Here is a 20,497-nt window from a genome sequence, read left to right on the forward strand (position 1 = left end):
GTCTTGCAGGTGTAGAATCGCTAGGTTCTGATGTTGTCATATAGGTCTTTATGTTGTTACCTGTATTTTTGTACTGGTGTCTACTTATCTTTTCCTCTGCTCGGTGCAGGCAGTGTCTGTGACTGAAGGTACCTTTCTTGTTCTAATTGTTTGTCTTGGTCCACTAGGAGGTCTTGGTTAAATCGGTGCTGTTGGGCTCTATTTCCCTGGGAGCAGCTTAGTCCAATCTTTATTACAACCTCCTCTCTGCCACCACTCTGCCTGCCTCTGCCACTACTCTCACCTGCTCAAATATAAAACAAAAAATCATCTTTAACTGACCTGTGTGCACCACATATTCCATACTTGTAATGTATGTTACCTTTGGGAGTTTATGTGTTTTCCGAAAAAGGGGACCAAACACCAATAAAAACACGAGGCCCAGGCACTCCAGCATCTCAGAGTGCCTCTGTTGCAGTTGTGAGTTCTGCATCCACAACAGCTTCAAGGCTGCTAGTTGAGATGATCTAGCCTCACAAACTATTACAGCCAAGACCTAGCAATTATCCTGATTTTCTCAAGGTTTCCCCAAATGTATTAACACCCTCAGATAAGAGGAAGCAGTCTAGAGAATACACAATCCACATTCCTAATAGGTGGGATGGATGGTTTTTTGGTTATTCAATGGTTTATGGATGTTTGTCATCATTTGGGGGAGGGTGGTTGCAAATTATTATTGGTCATGACAAGGGCAAAACTAAGCAAGGGAGGATAGAATTAGGGATTTTTTTTAAAAGGGAGGGGATAGTATAGAAAAGGGTAGATTATTGAATCTACTTTTAAACTAAAAATAAAACTACTCGCCTTATTTCACATTGGTATGAATTTTTGTATATTAATACAAATTTAGGTTATTTTTTCTTATACTGTATATATGTTATTGCTGTTATTAAAGATATTGTACTTACATAGCCCATTTTAAAATATAATGTGCAAGTAAGAAATACATATTAATAGCTAGTCATCTATAATAGTTAAACTTATAGTCATGTTAGGTATTTTTTCAAGGTCATAAATAAATATATTTAGATAGATAGATGGTCTTCAAACACTTCAAAGTCCTACAGAATATGACATTCAATATATTTAATAACCTAACACTTCTCTTGACAGTGAGACCTATCTGCTCCTGGCAGCACCAATTTACTTCAAAGAAGATGCTGGTCATTGAAGAAACTCCATACAGAATTTACATTCTTTATTGCAAAAGCTAGCCATTTGAGAAAAGAAACTGCCCTTGCCTCAACTGCGGACAGTATACTGTCCAGACTGAATCAGGAACAAGCTAAAGAAAGTTATTCCCAAACTTTGCCAAGACAAGGTGGGACAGTCCTTCAAAGTTTCCTGCTTCAGAAAATATCTGTCAGATATTCTATGCCTGTAGGCCAAAGATAGATGCTCCAATGTTATAGAAGAATTTTGGGTGACTGTCTAGGTATCCTGATGTCCCTGTCACTATATAACATTTCACCCTTCTGAGGTCATTGATGGAGTTAAAGACTAAATAATTAGACTTAAAGTTTTCCTTAGTTATAGCAAAAATGTAAATTAGATATAAAACTTTAAACAGACAAAGATAAGATAAATAGTATTTTCTAAAATTTGCCAAATACAAATGGACTGGATACTGTAAGTGTAATTCTTACTTAATAACTGTTTTTGTTGTATATACTTTTACTTTGTTAAAGTTAAATCTTCCTTTTTACTTAGACAAAAGGGAGAAATGTGAAATATTCCATCACATTGTGTGAATATATGTCATTGTGATTGGTTTAATTAAGGAGTTGATTGTCCAATAGCTGGGCAGGATAAGGTTAGTTGAGAGAACCAGACTAAGGACACTGGGAAGAAGAAGGGTGAAATCTGAGGATTCTAGATCCAGGTGCAGAAGAAGCAACATGGGAAGTTCACAGATGAGGTCAATGAGCCTCAGAGAGGACATAGATGAATGAAAATGGGTTATTTAAGCCTAAGCTACCGGCCAAGCATTTATAATTTATATAAGTCTCTGAGTGGTTATTAGGGAGTAGATGTCCAGACAGGAAATCTCTGCCTACAGATGCTGCCCATCTGGGCCAAATGGTTGATGTCCAGTCCAGGCAGGCTGAGAGCCACAGTTAGGTTCTAGTTCACAAAAGTTTGCACACAAAGAATACAAACTGCTGCAACAGTGGACTTTCAGAAGGTTCAGACCCAGAAACCTCTTCTTGGGTGAAGAAGGAGAAACCTGTCGGACTCCCTAGAAGACGAGGAAGACTCCGGATAGGAAAGTCTTTTATCCCCAGTCAGTGTCTTAGAGACAGGAACCTGGAAGTGGTGGGGATCCATCAGTTTGCTCACCTCCTGGTACTTGAGTACTTTAGGGATATTGAGGAAGCCAGAAGAGTCTCCCCAGGCATCCTGACCCCCTAGAGCCTACTCTCTTGGGTTTTGAGCTGAGTGCAAAGTTCTGAATGTTTAGGGGAGCGATCCCTGTCTTGAGATTTCCCACATGAAACCTTCCTTTCTCCTCCCATCTACAGCAACCCTGCTGCTTGTGGTGCTACCTGGTCTCCTGGTCCAGCTGCTGCCTCTTGCTGAGCTGTAGCCCTCTCCTGCCTGCAGTTCATGGGTCTGAGTGTTGAAGGTCAGCCCAGGGGCAAGAACTTGGTGGTTTTCTAAGGTCTGTGATAGAATGAAGTGTGCGATCATTTTGGGGATAGATCTACTTTAGCATTCACGACTTCCATAGACACCCAAAATTAATCTACTGGGTCTGTGGATGAAATGTTATGCTCTGACTTCAATTTTACTACCCTTTGACACTTTGCTATGATCAAAAAGCAGTGCTTGTCTTCATGGTCAGCTGTAACAGTTTTTAAGCATGCAATATGTGATTAATTTTACAATCTAGAGAAATAAACTGTTTATAACCACACCTTGATTTCTGTGACTAGGTGTTTCTATAGGGTGTATTATTTGTTTGAGAAACCCTCCTAAGGTGTGAGGTCTGATGTTCACACATCCACATCTGAGAAAGTTCATGTTGTACATTTCTCACAGATGCTCCTGCAGGACAAATTGAATGGGTCAAAAATGTAAGGAGTGACTTGGATAAAGTCCACTGCCTACTCTACTTATCAGAAATACAGCCAACTATTTGAGCCCTGTCAAGTAACTTTAATAGCTCTGGTTATCTTAAGGACATGGATAAGCCCTTTAATTTTTAAATTTTTTTTTATCACTGTATTGCCTGGTGTGTGTGTGTGTGTGTGTTCATGACTTGAAATGTGTTTAGGGGTCAGAGGGCAACTCTGTGTCATCAGTTCTCACCTTCCACCTTTATTCAGGTTCCAGGGATCAAACTCAGGTTGTCAGTTTTGCACATCAAGCATTTTAACTGCTAAGCCATCTCAGCAACCCAGACAGGGCCATTTTGAGCCATATATGGATCAGGAAGTCTGTGTCCTGCACTCAACCTGAGTGGGTTTAGCCCAAGTGTATAAAGCTTCCCTTAATCCCCACGTTATGGAGTAAGAGACCCCTGGGAAAAGACCATAGACTCAATTCAGATTAAAATTATAATCAGCTAAATGTATTGTAGCTGCTAGCACGACAACCGTCTCTGAGCAAAACCAGAGACTATTGAGCCAAGAGGGCTGGAGATGAGGGAAGGATTTTTAAATGTGAAAACCACAGAAGGCCTTGAGTATCTGCACAAGTAACCAAGAGCTGTTTTGCTCTGTCAAGTTTAGGTTGTCAAGGCGACCTAAGAATAGTCCTTGATTGTCTGCATAAGCCAGTTACAAAAGCCATAAATGCAGGTAGTCATATCATATTGAAGGAGATGGTCATAGCTGTACATTCAGGGTTGGTGGGATGCTTAGTGAGTTGAGGCTACTGGGGTGTTGTCTTCCAGGTCCTGGAGTTAGAGTTAAATTATTATTAGGTATCATGAGGAATGCCTAACATAAAATGGAGGTTCTTTAGCCATTACACCATTCCCCACTGGCTGTAGACCATATGAATCAAATCATTGATAATTTTAGTAACAATTTTAGAGTTAGTTTGGAATCTCCATTGTACATAGAGACCTCAGAGTTTTGGGCAGGTAAATAGAATACATGGCTCCTGATACCACTGAAGGCCATGCAGATGCACGAGCTCTGTGCCCCCACCTGGGGCCATGTTGTTTTCCAAGGGCCACCTTGCGGCTGGTGCGAGCCAATCTGACAGGCCTATACAGTCACCCAGGGTCATGGTGACATCTGGGTATAAGAGGCTGCTAGGGACCATGTCTTAGTTCGTGGTCCTACTACAAGCAGGGTTTATGTTGATGTCCTTTGATCCCATTTCCACCAAGGGCTACAAGGATGCCTGGCTTCTCATTTTCTTTGACTGTGCTAGGGTCTACGGACATGCAGCTGCCAGGGCCATGCCCAGCTGAGTGGTCTGAGCTGACACTCATGGCCTTGGAGAAATCTGAGCCAAGGCTGCTGCTGAGGGCCATGTGTGGTTGCATGGCCCACTGGAGCCAGGGTCACTGTCAGTGTCCATGGCTCAGGTTACTACCGAAGGCAGTGCAGATGCCTGGGATCTGGGCAGATATCGGAGACCTAGATCCACCATGGCGACCACGAAGATGGAGGGGTGAGGGTGTTTCTGCAATGCCATCTAGGGCCATGATGACACCCTGCATGAGCTGTGACCAGGGGCCATGTCTGGGTCCATGGCCCTACTTCAGCTAGGATCTGTGTTGATTTCTGTGGTTCCTATTGTCATGGAGACTGCGAGACTGCTCGGAGTCTCCACCACCACCTGGGATCATGTTGGTGTCTGGCAACTCTGATGCTGCTGGGCCCATGTCAATTTGAGAGGCCTATGCTGCCACTTGGGGCCATGGGGACATCCAAGCCTAAGGTACTACTGATGGCCTGGTTCCATGGTCCTGCCACAGATGGTGTCTGTGTTGATGTCTGTCACTCGTGTTATCATAAGGGCCCAAATGAACCATGTGTTGAACCATGAGGTTAGCACAAAGTCTTGTTGTGCTGGCCCCTTTTCTCACTAGCCAAGGGAGAGCTGACTCCATCCTTATCTGGTCTTTGGATAACAGACCTCGATGACCCTGGCATGGGAAAGATGGCCCCATCCCTATCAGGAGAGCAGGCTCTCCATACTTTGGAAGATGGCCCTACCCCTCTACAAGCATGTGGGAGAGCTGGTCGCACTACTCACTGGAGGGGAGAGGTCCCAGCAGCCTGGACTGGCCAGTCTGCAGCCAACCAGATACACATGCAGGGCTATGATCTCCCACACTCCAACATTGACCCCATCTATGACCTGCTGGAGTGTGGGTATGGACTGGTCCTGCAGAGCCATGGCCACATGATCTACATGACTCGGGGCAACAGTGTGTGGGCAGTTTGTGTGGAGATCCAGTGTTGGTGTGCTGGAGGCCAAGGAAAAGCTATTGTGTCAAAAGAGTATATTATATGACATACAGCAGCTCCCAAAGCCAGTGAGATGAATGAAGAGGCCATGGAGAGGCAAAGACAGAGGGCAGTGTTTAGTTTTGATTTTGTATGTTTTTTTGTTTTTTGTTTTTTGTTTTTGTTTTGCTTTCTCTTGGGAAGAGTGTTCATGGTTCTGAGAGACAGACATTTATCAGACTGTGATTAATCCAAACCACAGAGGAGGCACACACACACACAAAAAAAAATCTGCAGAGACCTGTGACCATGCCTAACAGTGACTTTACAAAGATGATTCCACATGGACTATGGTAAATCCACTAAGCTGATTAACACCATGGAAAGATTGACTTTGGACTACAAACTGGTCAGGACAATTTCGAGATGGCTAGCTGAGATGATCCAGCCTGACAGACTACTCGAGCAAGGACTTGTGACAAGCCCTGAACTTTCCTATTATGCAGAGACTGGACAAATGATACAGGACTTGACAATTAACCCAAAAAATTTCTTTTCAAGATTCCTTAAAGATATCTTCACCCCTAGAAAGCAAAAAGAAAAGGAGAATAAGATATGAGATAGATCATTGAATCTACTCTGAGAAAAAAGATAAAAAATTAATAGGATAAATAGGTAGATCACTGAATCTACACTGAAGAAAAAGGGGAAGATATAAAAATGACAAAAGGTAGACTACTGAATGTATTATGAAAAGAAAAAAGAGAATATGGATATGATAAGGTAAAAAGGGAGATTATGGAATCTACTTTTAAAAAGGAACTACTTGTTTTAAATAAGATAAGTAATGAAAATTTTTTTGATCTGAATTTATCAGACTGTTATTGGACTGGACATTGTTAATATATATATAATGGAGTTTTTAATCTGAATCTGTCAAATATTAATGGACTAGACATCGTTAATGTAATCTTGACTGTGTATATTGTATATATTTACTGGATATAATTTTTCTTGTATTAGTTTTAAGCTTTTAAAAATTTTAGACAAAAAGAGAGGAAATGTGGTATTGTATTCCCCCAAATATTGTGCATGCTAATAAACTTATCTGGGGTCAGAGACAGAGCAGCCACAATATTAAACATAAAGGATAGGCAGTGGTAGCACACGCCTTTAATCCTAGCATTTCAGAGGCAGAAATCCATGTGTTCAAGGATACAGACAGGCATAGTGACTCATCACGCCTTTAATCCTAGAAAGCAAGCCTTTAATCCCAGGGAGTGGTGGTAGAAAGCAGAAAGGTATATAAGGCGTGAGAACCAGAAACTAGAAGCATTTGACCTGGTTAAGCATTTCTGGTTAAGCTTTCAGGCTTCAAGCAGCAGTTCAGCTGAGAGCCATTGGAATGAGGACTCAGAGGCTTCCAGCCTGAGGAAACAGGACCAGCTGGGGAATTGGCAAGGTGAGATAGCTGTGGCTTGTTCTATCTCTCTGATCTACCAGCATTCACCCCAATAACTGGCCTCAGGTTTGATTTTTTTAATAAGACTCTTTAAGATTCCTGCTACATCTTATTTTTATTATTTATTTTTTATTTTTTATTTTATAATTTAATTTCATTTTACATATCAGCTACAGATTTCCCTGTCCTCCCCTCTCCTGCACTTCCCCCCAGCCCACCCCCATTCCCATCTCCTCCAGGGCAAAGACTTCCCTGGGGATTCAATTCAACCTGGTAGATTCAGTCCAGGCAGGTCCAGTCCCCTCCTCCCAGGCTGAGCTAAGTGTCCCTGCATAGGCCCCACGTTCCAAACAGCCAGCTCATGCACTGAGGACAGGTCCCGGTCCCACTGCCTGGGTGCTTCCCAAACAGTTCAAGCTAATCAACTGTCTCACTTATCCAGAGGGCCTGATCCAGTTGGGGGCTCCTCAGCTATTGGTTCATAGTTCATGTGTTTCCATTAGTTTGGCTATTTGTCCCTGTGCTTTTTCCGGTCTTGGTCTCAACAATTCTCATTCATACAATCTCTCCTCTTTCTCACCAACTGGACTCCTGGAACTCCACCTGGGGCGTGGCAGTGGATCTTTGCATCAGCTTCCCTCAGTCATTGGATGAGATTTCTAGAATGACAGTTAGGGTGTTTGGCCATCTTATCACCAGAGTAGGTCAGTTCAGGCTTTCTCTTGACCGTTACGAGTAGTCCATTGTGGAGGTATCTTTGTAGATTTCTGGGGACCTCTCTAGCACTTTGCTTCTTCCTGTTCCCATTTGGTCTTCATTTATCATGGTCTCTTATTCCTTGTTCTCCCTCTCTGTTCTTGATCCAGCTGGGATCTCCTGCTCCCCTAAGCTCTCTTTCCCTCAAACCTTGCCCTTCATTACCCACACTCACGTCCAGGTTGTTCAGGTAGATCTCATCCATTTCTCTGTCATTGGGAAATCTCTGTGTCTTTCTTAGGGTCCTGTTTTCTAGGTAGCCTCCCTGGAGTTGTGAGTAGCAGTCTAGTGATCTTTGTTTTACATCTAGTGTCCTCCTATGAGTGAATACATACCATTTCTGAGTCTGGGTTACCTCACTCAAGATGATTTTTTCTAGATCCATCTATTTGCCTGCAAACCTCATGATGTCATTGTTTTTCTCTGCTGAGTAGTACTCCATTGTGTATATGTACCACATTTTATCTATCCATTCTTCAGTTGAAGGGCATCTAGGTTGTTTCCAGGTTCTGGCTATTACAAACAATGCTGATATCAACATAGCTGAGCAAGGGCCCTTGTGATATGATTGACCATTCCTTGGGTATATGCCCAAGAGTGGTATAGCTGGGTCTTGGGGGAGATTGATTCCCAATTTTCTAAGAAAGCACCATATTGATTTCCAAAGTGGCTGTACAAGTTTGCATTCCCACCAGCAGTGGAGGAGAGTTCTCCTTGCTCCACATCCTCTCCAGCATAAGCTGTCTTCAGTGTTTTTGATCATAGCCATTTTGACAGGTGTAAGGTGGTATTTCAGAGTCATTTTGATTTGCATTTCCCTGATGATTAGGGATGTTGAGCAATTCCTTAAATGTCTTTCAGCCATTTGAGCTTCCTCTGTTGAGAATTCTCTGTTTAGTTCTATAGCCCATTCCTTAATTGGACTATTGGGCATTTTGATGTCTAATGTCTTGAGTTCTTTATATATTCTGGATATCAGCCCTCTGTCAGATGTGGGGTTGGTGAAGACCTTTTCCCATTCTGTAGGCTGTTGCTTTGTCTTATTGACTGTGTTCATTGCTCTACAAAAGCTTCTCAGTTTCAAGAGGTCCCATTGATGATTGTTTGTCTCAGTGTCTGTGCTACTGGTGTTATATTTAGGAAGTGATCTCCTATGCCAATGTGTTCAAGACTACTTCCTACTTTCTCTTCTATCAGGTTCAGAGTAACTGGATTTATATTGAGGTCTTTGATCCACTTGGACTTAAGTTTTGTGCATAGTGACAGATATGGATCTATTTGCAGCCTTCTACAAGTTGACATTCAGTTATGCCAGCACCATTTGTTGAAGATACTTTCTTTTTTCCATGGTACAGTTTTGGCTTCTTTGTCAAAAATTATATGTTCATAGGTGTGCGGATTAATGTCAGGGTCTTCAATTCGATTCCATTGGTCCACACGTCGGTTTTTATGCCAGTACCAAGCTGTTTTTATTCCTGTAGCTCTATAGTAGAGCTTGAGGTCAGGGGTCATGATGCCTCCAGAGGTTGTTTTATTGTACAGGATTCTTTTGGCTATCCTGGGTTTTTTGTTTTTCCATATGAAGTTGAGTATTATTTTTTTTCAGGTCTGTGAAGAATTGTGTTGGTATTTTGATGGGGATTGCATTGAACCTGTAGATTGCTTTTGGTAAGATTGCCATTTTTACTATGTTAATCCTGCCTATCCATGAGCATGGGAGATGTTTCCATTTTCTGACATCTTCTTCAATTTCTTTTTTCAGGGACTTAAAGTTCTTGTCATATAGGTCCTTCACTTACTTAGTTAGAGTTACCCCCAAGGTTTTTTGTGGCTATTGTAAAGGGTGATGTATCTCTGATTTCCTTCTCAGCCTGCTTGTCAATTGTATATAGGAGGGCTACTGGGGTTTTTTTTTGTTTGTTTTGTTTTGTTTTGTTTTGTTTTTATTTGAGTTGATCTTGTATCCTGCTATGTTGCTGAAGGTATTTATAAGCTGTATCAGTTCCTTGGTTGAATTTTTGTGGTCACTCATGTATACTATCATGTCATCTGCAAATATGGAAAGCTTGACTTCTTCCTTTCTAATTTGTATCCCCTTAATCTCCTTATGTTGTCTTATTGCTCTGTCTAGAACTTCAAGTACTATATTGAATAAGTATGGGGAGAGCGAACAGCCTTGCCTTGTTCCTGATTTTAGTGGAATTGCTTTGAGTTTCTCTCCATTTAATTTGATGTTGGCTGTTGGCTTGCTGTAAATTGCCTTTATTATGTTTAGGTATGTTCCCTGTATTCCTGATCGCTCCAAGACCTTTATCATGAAGCAGTGTTGGATTTTCTCAAATGCCTTTTCTGTATCTAGTGAGATGATTATGTGGGTTTTTTCTTTGAGTTTGTTTATATGGTGTATTACATTGATGGACTTTTGTATGTTGAACCACCCTTGCATCCCTGGGATGAAGCCTACTTGATCATGGTGGATAATTGTTTTGATGTGTTCTTGGAGTCTGTTTGCCAATATTTTATTGAGTATTTTTGCATCAATGTTCATGAGGGAGATTGGTCTGTAGTTCTCTTTCTTTGTTGCATCTTTGTTTGGTTTAGGAATCAGGGTAATTGTAGCCTCATAGAAGGAGTTTGGTAATGTTCCTTATGCTTCTATTGTGTGGAACAATTTAAAGAGTATTGGTATTAACTCTTCTTTGAAAATCTGGTAGAATTCTGTGCTGAAACCATCTGGTCCTGGGCTTTTTTTTTGGTTGAGAGACTTTTAATGACTGATTCTATTTCCTTAGGGGTTATTGGACTATTTAAATAGTATATCTGGTCTTGATTTAACTTAGGTATGTGGTACCTATCCAGATAATTATCAATTTCTTTTAGATTTTCCAGTTTTGTGGAGTAGAGGTTTTTGAAGTATGACCTGATGATTCTCTGGATTTCCTCATTGTGTGTTATGTCCCCCTTTTCATTTATGATTTTGTTAATTTGGATGCTCTCTCTGTCTTTTGGTTAGTATGGATAAAGGCTTGTCTATCTTGTTAATTTTCTCAAAGAACCAACTCTCTGTTTCATTATTTTTTTTGTATTGTTCTCTTTGTTTCTATTTTATTGATTTCAGCTCTCAATTTGATAATTTCCAGGTGTCTATTCTTCTGGGAGACTTTGCTTCTTCTTGTTCTAGAGTTTTCAGGTGTGCTGTTAAGTCACTAGTGTGAGATTTCTCCAACTTCTTTATGTGGGCATTTAGTGCTATGAATTTCCTCTTTGCACTGCTTCATAGTGTCCCATAAGTTTGGGTGTGTGGTATATTCATTCATTGATCTCTAGGAAGTCTTTAATTTCTTTCTTTATTTCTTCCTTAACCCATTGGTGATTCAGCTGAACATTATTCAGTTTCCATGAGATTGTAGATTTTCTGTAGTTTTTGTTGTTGTTGAAACCTAACTTTAAACCATTGTGATCTGATAGAAAGTATGAGGTTATTCCAATTGTTTTGTATCTGTTGAGCTTTGCTTTGTGGCCAAGTATGTGGTCATTTTAGAGCAAGTTCCATGGGGTGCTGAGAAGAAGGTATATTCTTTTTCTGTTAGGATGGAATGTTCTGTAGATGTCGATTAAGTCCATTTGAGTCATAACATCAGTTAAGTCCTTTATTTCTCTGTTAAGTTTCAATTTGGGAGATCTGTCCAGTGGTGAAAGTGGGATGTTGAAGTCTCCCACTATTAATGTGTGGGGTTTTATATGAGATTTAAGCTTTAGTAATGTTTCTTTTACATATGTGGGTGCCCTTGTGTTTGGGGCATAAATGTTCAGAATTGAAACTTCATCTTGGTGGATATTTCCTGTGATGAGTATGTAATGCCCTTCTTGATCTCTTTTGATTGATTTTAGTTTGAAGTTTATTTTGCTGGATATTAGGATGGCTATATGGACTTGCTTCTTAAGACCATCTGATTGGAAAGTCTTTTCCCAGCCTTTTATTCTTAGGTAGTGTCTATCTTTGAATTTGAGGTATGTTTCTTGTATGCAGCAGAAAGATGGGTCCTGCTTTTGTATCCATTCTGTTAGCCTGTGTCTTTTTGTAGGTGAATTAAGTCCATTGATTTTAAGGGATATTAATGACCAGTGATTGTTCATTCCTGTTATTTTTTTGGTGGTAGTGTGTGTGTGTGTGTGTGTGTGTGTGTGTGTGTGTGTGTGTGTGTGTACTTCTCTTCTTTGGGGTTTACTGCTGTGGTGTTATCTATTGCCTGTGTTTTCGAGGGTGTGTCTTACTTCCTTACGTTGGAATTTTCCTTCTAGTGCTTTCTGTAGGGCTGGGTTTGTGGATAAGTATTGTTTAAATCTGGTTTTGTCTTGGAATGTCTAGTTCACTCCGTTTATGATGTTTGAAAGTTTTGCTGGGTATATTAGTCTAGACTGGCATCCACGGTCTCTTAGTGTCTGCATTACATCTGTCCAGGTCCTTCTGGCTTTCAAAGTCTCCATTGAGAAATCGGGTGTTATTCTGATGGGTTTGCTTTTATTAATCATTTGGCCATTTTCCTTTTCTGCTCTTAATATTCTTTCTTTATTCTGTTTGTTTAGTTGTTTAATTATTATGTGGCAAGGGGACTCTTTTGGGGGTTCTAGTCTGTTTGGTGTTCTATAGGCTTCTTGTATCTTCATAGGCATTTCCTTCTTTAAGTTGGGAAAGTTTTCTTCTATGATCTTGTTGAATATATTTTCTGTGCCTTTGAGTTGGTATTCTTCTCTTTCCTCTATCCCTATTATTTGTAGGTTTGGTCTTTTCATGGTGTCCCAAATTTCTTGGACATTTTGGATCATGACTTTGTTGGTTTTAGTGTTTTCTTTGACTGAAGAGAGGATCTCTGGCGTTGAAGAAACAGTAGAAGAAATAGATCTATCAGTCAAAGAAAACACTAAAGCCAACAAAGTCATGACCCAAAATGTTATTATTTCTTTTTTAGTTTCTCTTTGGAGGAATACTACAAGAGTGAGGGGTGGTTGTGGAGGGACAGGTAAATACATGAGATTGGGGTCCACAAGGTAAAATTCCCAAACAATCAATTTAAAAAAAAAAACCTTGGTCACCTCTCTTCACCTTTTCCTTATTCCCCTTTAGCGCTCAGGTGATTTGCTGGTTGCTTTGTTTGGTTTAAGGGGTCTCACTGTGTAGACCTGCCTGGTCTCAAATTCACACAGATCCCTCTGCCTCGGCCTCCCAAACTCTGGGATTAAAGATGTGAGCCACCACAACAGGTGTTCATGTAATTTGTAAAATTGGTGTGTAGGGCAAAGGTCAACCAACTTCTACTTTCTCCTCTATCTAGCCCCTACCTCTCTCTCTTTCTCTCTCTCTCTCTCTCTCTCTCTCTCTCTCTCTCTCTCTCTCTCTCTCTCTCTCTCAAACATGCACACAAAACAAAACACAACATACACACATAAGACACACACACACACACACACACACACACACACACAGCAGTCCTGTGGGGAATAAATGAAATGTCCTGGCTCATTTTGGTACAGACAAAGGGATGCAGTTTGTTTGTTAGAGTGATTGCCAAGCAGCACCAGGTCCTGAGTTCTATTTTTGCACAAATAAATCTAGTTTTATGGAAAGAGAATCAGGAGTTGATGTCACCCTCAGCTACACAGCCATGAAGAGGCCAATCCGGGCTAATGGGACCTTATCTCAAAAAACAAAAACAAAACAAAAAACAAAAATGATGGAGAATAGAAAGGTATAGTATAGCAGATAATCCACAGATCCTGATAAAGAAACTATTTATTTAGAAATTATAGTGGGGAGGAAAATCGGCTAAACAGAATAGGCCCTGGAAGGTTTATGTCCTGCCACACACTGCTTCTGCCACCTGAGTGAATCCACACCATGCAAAGCTACAATGGAGATATAGGACCAGACATATGTGCCCCTCAGCTTCAGCTAGGCCATAAGGCCACACCCTAGGGCCTGGTACTTCAAGGTCATAGGTCGAACAGGTATTCACTACAGTATACTAACAAAGTACAACATACCTGCTGTGGGATGTTCTGTATGTCAAATTACTCTGATTGGTCAATAAATAAAACACTGATTGGCCCATGGCAAGGCCGGACTAACAGAGAGGAGAAAAGAAAAAACAGGAAGGCGGAAAGAGTCACTGCCAGCCGCCCCCAGGACAAACAGCATGTGAAGATGCCAGTAAGCCACAAGCCATGTGGCAAGGTATAGATTTATAAAAAAGGATTAATTTAAGCTATAAGAACAGTTAGCAAGAAGCCTGCCACGGCCATACAGTTTGTAAGCAATATAAGTCTCTGTGTTTACTTGGTTGGGTCTGAGCGGCTGTGGGACTGGCGGGTGACAAAGATTTGTTCTGACTGTGGGCCAGGCAGGAAAAGTCTAGCTATAAAAAAAACTCTCTGGCTTCCTTTCGAATCTAATCTGAAAGTGAAAGTATATTGTCAAGACGATAAAAGGCCACTGCACTGCCTTCTGCAACACTTGATTTTAGAAGAGACCAGAGACCCAGCCACCAAAGATCTGCTCAGGTACCTGACAACTCTGAACTCTGTCTTCTGAAGGGGAAGACCTCTAAAATCGAGGGGACTCTTAGAAAAATCTGAGAGTTGCAGTGGGTGTAGTGTGTGTATGGGGAAGTTGATGACTCAAGGTTAAAGCCAGATGGTCAGTTCTGGGCAAGAAATAGCCCATGTAGGGTGATGGAGGCAGATATAGATAATGAAAGGACAGACATGAGGCTATAATATTTCTAGAGACTTAAAAATATAATGCAGGACCACACAATTTACCTCCCAGGTCCTGTAGGAAGCAACTGGCATCTGTGTACATGGTCTCTTATGTATATAGACTTTTACCTTCGTGTACTTCCCCAGTTTTTGAAACAGAACAGGGATATGCTTAATTAATTCCATTTTCCTTCCAGATCCATGGAAATGTTAGGTTCTATCCTCTTCTTTGCTTTATTTGTCCATTTTAAATTTAAGAGTTTTAAAAGATGCGGTCTTAATGTGTGGCCCAGTCTAACTCAGACCTCAAGGTCCTCCTGCACAAGATCTCCTATGTGGTGGGAACATAGGCTTATTATTTTTTAATGTAGGACTTGGAGATTGAATGCAGATATAAAGCAGGATGGAAGGAGAGTGGGAGAGAGTGAAGAAAGAGAGGTGGGGATGAAGGAAAAGAGAGAGAGATGGCTGGTTTTTTTTTTTTTTTTTTGAGATCCAAGTAGCTATACAGATTCCTAGGGGGAATTTTAATTGGCAGGCACAAGTTCCAGGAGTTCATACTGGGGTTGAAGAGACTCAAGTTGTATATCTTCAGTCTATGTGGGTTGTGAGGGGCATCGGTGGCAATAAGGCACAGCTAGGCTGTCCTTAGCTGTCCCACAAGGAAGTAGACACCAGTCCTGTGAAAGGCAAACATCTGGATCACCACATGAAGAATTAGGGAGGGGAGGAGAGAATTGGAAGTTTACTCCAGGCTGGCTGAGCCAAGCCTCCTGAATGAGAAAGTCCTTCTGCTGACCCACTAACCCTACAGGATTGCTTTCTCTTGGTACCTGCATCTGGGATTTGTCAGACTTCCTGACTTCAGAACAGAGCTTTGAAGCCTAAGTTTTAAGACAAGAAAATGGGTGGTTCTAGCTGAGGCTGGAGGAAGAGTGAGAATGTGTAGATGTGTGTTGTGTAAAGAGGCTTCACTGTCCAGTTGGGTATAGCTCAGTGAAAGGTGTTGGCTTGGCATGCACAACATTCTGGGTTCAGTCCTCAGCACCGATTAATTGGAATCTTATGCTAGGTAGTACTTACCCCAAAAGTAAATTTTGAGCTGGAGAAATGACGCAATGGTTAGAACAAGTACTTCCTCTTGCTGTGGGATCAGAGCTCAGTTCCATCGCCCATGTCAGACAGCTCACAAGTGCCTGTAACTCTAGCTACACACGATCTGACACCTCTGACCTCAGAGCGTAAGCATCTGCACTCATGTGCACATACCGACCAACTCCAGGACATGCATGCATACACGTTATTAAAAAGAAGAAAAGGAAAGCTTTTTTAAAAAACAGATTATGTCAAAATTAACAAAGTAGCCAATTAGAAATACTAAGTGAATGAGTTTGAGCTGGAGTCCAGAAGTCTCTGTTGGTGACAAGTTTCCAGAGAACTTCTGATACAACCAAACTTCAGAAACCATTTGGAATAAGAAGCTAAATTCTAGGTGGCTCCAGGATGTACTCGAGGAAAAAAAATTCACCTGTGTTTCTATTTCTGGGCAGAGGTTAATTTTTTCTTTATTTGGGTCCTCAGAGTCCCATTACATCCTAAACTGGCCTGGGCCCCAGGATATCCTCGCCTCCAAATCCCAAGGGCTGGGATTATAGGTTTGTGCTGCCATAACTGGTTGTCTAGAAGGACTTTAAGAATTTAGGGAGGATATCTTATGTAGCTAACTTTGGTTATTTTAGAATAATTAATAATTTTTGAAAGTTGAGGATATACAGAAGGTGGGAACCTTCACTGCTGTGCTGAACTCCTAGGTCTGTTGTTTCTACAGTGTCCCCTAAAGGCTCAGGGCAGGAGAAGCCAAGCTGTGGAGGAGCTGGGAGTCCCTGCCTTCCCAAGAGCAACTAGTCAGCCACAGCATGTGACTCCATTCTGCCATTCTCAAGGTGTGGGGAGAGGATTATCTTGACAGACTAGGTCAAAATTCTGTGGAGAGTAACACAACAGGTTAGATAAGTGTGGGAAGACTTTTCATGATTTGCCAAAAGCCATAGGCAGGAATGAAGGAATGGTTCCACAATAACAGGGTGACCTTCTTTCTCATTGCTTGAACAGACATTCAGTGTATACTTAAATCTCCAACCTTCAAAGAGTAGTGAAAATCTTACATTTTCGTAAGATATAATTAGTAATAAGTTGGTTATGTTAGTCTGCTTCTTTCCTTTTTATTTTTCTCTTCTTTTTTGTCTGTACATGCACATGTGTGGGCATATGCACTTGTGTGGAAACATGCATGTATGAGGGTACACGCATGTGGAAGTCAGAGGACAATCACTGGTGTCATTAGGCACTGTACACAATTTTGATAAAGACAGGGTCTTTCACAGGCCTGTGACTCACCAAGCAGGCTGGTCTGGCTGTCCAGTGAGTCTTGAGAATCTCAAGTACCCTTCTCTCTCGACCTCGTGGTGCTGGAATACAAGTGCATGTCATCATACTTACTTATCCCCGTGGATTCTTAGGATGAAACTCAGGTCTATTTTTGCAAGTCAAGTCCTTTACACCCTAATCTTTCTCCTCTGTTTGTGTTTATTACCATCACAAAATGCTTGATGATGGAAAGTTTATAAAGCAAAGGTGCTTACTCTGTTCACAGTCTAATAGCTGGAAAGTCTAAATATGAACGTGCTAAATGTTTAGGGATTTCCTAGAAGAATGACAATATTCTCTATCACACTATCAGGGAATCCATTGCCATGTGCAGAAGGGAACACATGGCAAGAGAGGAAGCCAGAGAGGTTCTGGGCCAGACTGGCTCTTGCAGGAACTGGGTAGGATCCCACAAGACTGAATGATCTCTTCTAAGGGTGATGTCCTCCAGGACCTGGTCACTTCCCAGTAGACCTCACCTCATAAAGGTTTCCCCATCTTTATATGGTCACACTGGGGATTTTTGTAGGACAAACAAACCCAAATCATAGAACATAGAAAATACTGAGAGCAATAAAAGACATTCAAAAGTAACTAGCTGAGTGTGGGCCACAAGTTAATCTAATATGGAGAATACAAGTATGTGTGTGAGTAAAACATCAGTTTCTAAGACAGATCTGCTAAAATATGGCCTCTTTCTCCCTGACATTCTACATGCTACATACATAACCTCTGTGTGTTACCAGGATTGATTGATTGTAGCTCCTTACTGGGGAGAGAGGTTATGAGTTGCCTCATCTCTGGTAAGGGATCCAAGAAGAGCTGTTCACAGAGTGTTGGTAAGCCTTTGTGGGAGCAGTGTGAGCAGGAGCCTGGACTCCAGATGTGAAATAAGATTAAGTCAATGACCCAGAGCTGATCAATCAACAGACTGTTACAATACTGTGTGTACCCCTCTTTCATTGTCTTATATTTCCTTGCAGCTCTGTTTGAACTTGAAGATGACATCAAAAGTTCATTTGATCCTCCTGAGTTGGTTGTTAACCCAGCAAGTAAGATTCTCAACCCATGTTCTGTTGGTCCTGCTTTCCCACATCTTTGTGATATTACAATTTCCAGGGTTGAGTATAGTAGAGGCATGGATCTTGAAGAAGTAGTGTATATATAATATCAGTAGAGGGAAGGATGTGTGATTATGAGCAATGTACACTGATACATGAATGTTAAAATGTCATGATAGGCCTGTTATTTTGTATGCTGATTAAAAATTTGATTGAATAAAGGAGAAAACTGTAGTATCCATAAACACAAAGAATCAGACACGTCAGCCTTGCCTTTCTTCACCCTGTATAACATAATGAGATTGTGTCCATGCATGTGCCACGTGTGAGGATGTAATATGTGACATCTCATGCTGTCGGCTCCAGACAGCACCCAGCGTATTTTAGTAACTTAGCAAACTTGGTGAGTAAATAGAACCCACTTCTCTCTTTCAGGTGACAGGCCTGACTGAGCGTTCCGACCTGGACATGGCTCCCAATGCATTTGATGATCAGTATGAGGGCTGTGTTGAAGACATGGAGAGAAAAGCACGCCAGCTGTTAGAAGAAGACTTCAACATGTGTAAGAAATTTGAACGTTTGTGGAAAGAGGCAGAGGTAAAATGGAATGAGACAAAAAAGACAATGAAGTATCCCAAAGGTTTCAATGACTACCATGGAACAGCTGTAGTGGCTTACACTGGGCACACCCTCAACAATTTTCACACAGCTGTTAGAGAATTCAAGAAAAATCCCAGTAACTTCCATTACAAGGCCTTCCATTACTACTTAACAAGAGCCCTTCAGCTTCTGAGAAACCAAAACCGTAGTTGTTACACAGTTTACAGAGGCAGCAAGAACAAGTTTCATTACAGTGGGGAGGGCTCTGTGCGGTTTGGGCATTTCGGTTCCTCATCTTTCAACAGAAGAGTAGCTTATGTGGACTTTGGTGGTGCTACTGGAACACTGTTTACCATCAAAACGTGCTTGGGGGTTAACATAAGTGGTTTTTCCTACAAACCTAAACAAATGGAGGTGTTAATTCCAGTATATGAAGTATATGACAGTGTCACCGTAGAAGAAAGTAGCAAGTGGAATGAGGAAATTACTCTGGAGTCCCCCAAAAGAGGGAAGAGCAACTTCAATTGCTTCTACAGCAGTTCTACCAACAAGAGTCATTTCAGCAGCTCAGGTGAGTCTGGGTCTGTGTTAGAGGTGGAGCTGGTGGGGACATCATGAAATGGAGGAGAGGGTGCTCCCTACCAGAAGACACCCAGTAGACCTGCACATGGCGAGGATGCCTAGAATGATGAAGGGTAGCTTTGGTAAAGCCAAGGAGCACACACCTCAGTGCAGGTGTATAAGAAATGACTGAACACAGTGAGGGACTTCAGGAAAATGCTATTACCAGGCCCAGCCCTATAAGGAGTGAGAAGTTCCATCAGTGGGTATTTATCCTTTCAAACCAAAGCTTCCCATGTTTGGAGGTCTCTGAGGCTGTATACCCATCATTCCTTGTGGCCTTGGATCTCTCTTCATCATTTCACCACATGTCTCATTCTATGCAAGCAAAGACATCATCAATTTTAGTTTGGTGAATACCTTTCAAGACAAGGTGGTTACGTTTCAAGTATCACTTATTATAGTAATCATTCCATAATACTTTCAGAAAAAATTACTGTATCATGCTCTCTGTCATAGGTTTGGAATCAGACTACCTGGCAATCTGGTTCAAACATCACTAGCTCTATGACTCTTGTCAAGTTATCAGATATCCATGCATCTGTTTCCTCATTTGAATGATATAGACTCAAATGATAAATATTCTAGCAGTATTAGTTGAGAATTAAGAGAGAGACATTCAAGACATATGACTTGGAATATAGATATCATTGTACAAATGGTTTTTATTTTAACATATGAAGAACCATGTACACATTTCCTATATCTGATCTGAACTCATAATGGTGTGGGTCTCGACATTCACAGGAAAATCACTTGCTCACACTCTAGAGACCTTGTCTCCTGTGCCATCACCACTCAGGATCTGCACAGTGTCTGAATTACTTAAATACAACCAGGCCCCACTAAATGTTATCCTAGGAATTTCAGTTTGACTGAGAGGCCATGGAGAACCTGAAATGAGCTACAGTTAAACTACTGTGCACAGAGCAATCTTAGATCTAATTAGCTCTAACACTTTGGGTTTCTTTGGAGTAGGAAGTGGAACTACAGAAGTGATCATAGGGGCTTCATGCATTTACATACAGAAATTTGGAATTCATATCAAGCCCAAGGAAACCATGACCCCTACCCAGATCCACAATTCAGTCAGAAAGATGCTGCCATTCTGGGGCAAATGGTTGATGCCTAGTGCAGGAAGGCTGAGAGCCACTGGTAGGTTCTAGTTCACACCAGTTGGAGTAGAAGGAATTCCCATTGCTGCAACAATGGACTTTCAGAAGGTTCAGACCCAGAAACCTCTTCTTGGGTGAAGAAGGAAAATTCTGTTGGGCTCCCTAGACAGCTAGGAAGACTCTGGATAGGAAAGTCTTTTATCCCCAGTCAGTGTCTTAGAGCACAGGACCCTAGAAGTGGTGGGGATC

General features: G+C 41.4%; 2 protein-coding genes across 4 annotated transcripts in view; both read left to right on the forward strand.

Moving 5' to 3' along the window:
* LOC119086245 (T-cell ecto-ADP-ribosyltransferase 2-like) overlaps nucleotides 1–20,497 on the forward strand; it is a 37,217-nt gene that overhangs the window by 16,133 nt on the left and 587 nt on the right. The window contains exons 1-3 of one of the 2 annotated variants that reach the window (XM_037196993.1): nucleotides 14,138–14,226; nucleotides 17,835–17,903; nucleotides 18,348–19,083. In XM_037196993.1, coding sequence (XP_037052888.1) covers nucleotides 17,853–17,903; nucleotides 18,348–19,083 — 787 coding nt within the window. In that variant the 5' untranslated portion in view covers nucleotides 14,138–14,226; nucleotides 17,835–17,852. Of the gene's footprint in view, nucleotides 1–14,137; nucleotides 14,227–17,834; nucleotides 17,904–18,347; nucleotides 19,084–20,497 lie in introns of those variants that run through there. The other variant, XM_037196996.1, reaches the window with a different exon arrangement.
* The window catches only part of LOC114698743 (T-cell ecto-ADP-ribosyltransferase 2-like), a 60,201-nt gene that overhangs the window by 16,108 nt on the left and 23,596 nt on the right, over nucleotides 1–20,497 (forward strand). The window contains exon 1 of one of the 2 annotated variants that reach the window (XM_028877566.2): nucleotides 14,143–14,226. The exons of the other annotated variant lie outside the window; for it this stretch is intronic. The gene's annotated coding sequence lies outside the window, so the exon portion shown is untranslated. Of the gene's footprint in view, nucleotides 1–14,142; nucleotides 14,227–20,497 lie in introns of those variants that run through there. 2 annotated transcript variants of the gene reach the window in all.

Source organism: Peromyscus leucopus, chromosome 1 (genome assembly GCF_004664715.2).
Source record: "Peromyscus leucopus breed LL Stock chromosome 1, UCI_PerLeu_2.1, whole genome shotgun sequence".
In the NCBI taxonomy this organism is placed as follows: domain Eukaryota; kingdom Metazoa; phylum Chordata; class Mammalia; order Rodentia; family Cricetidae; genus Peromyscus; species Peromyscus leucopus.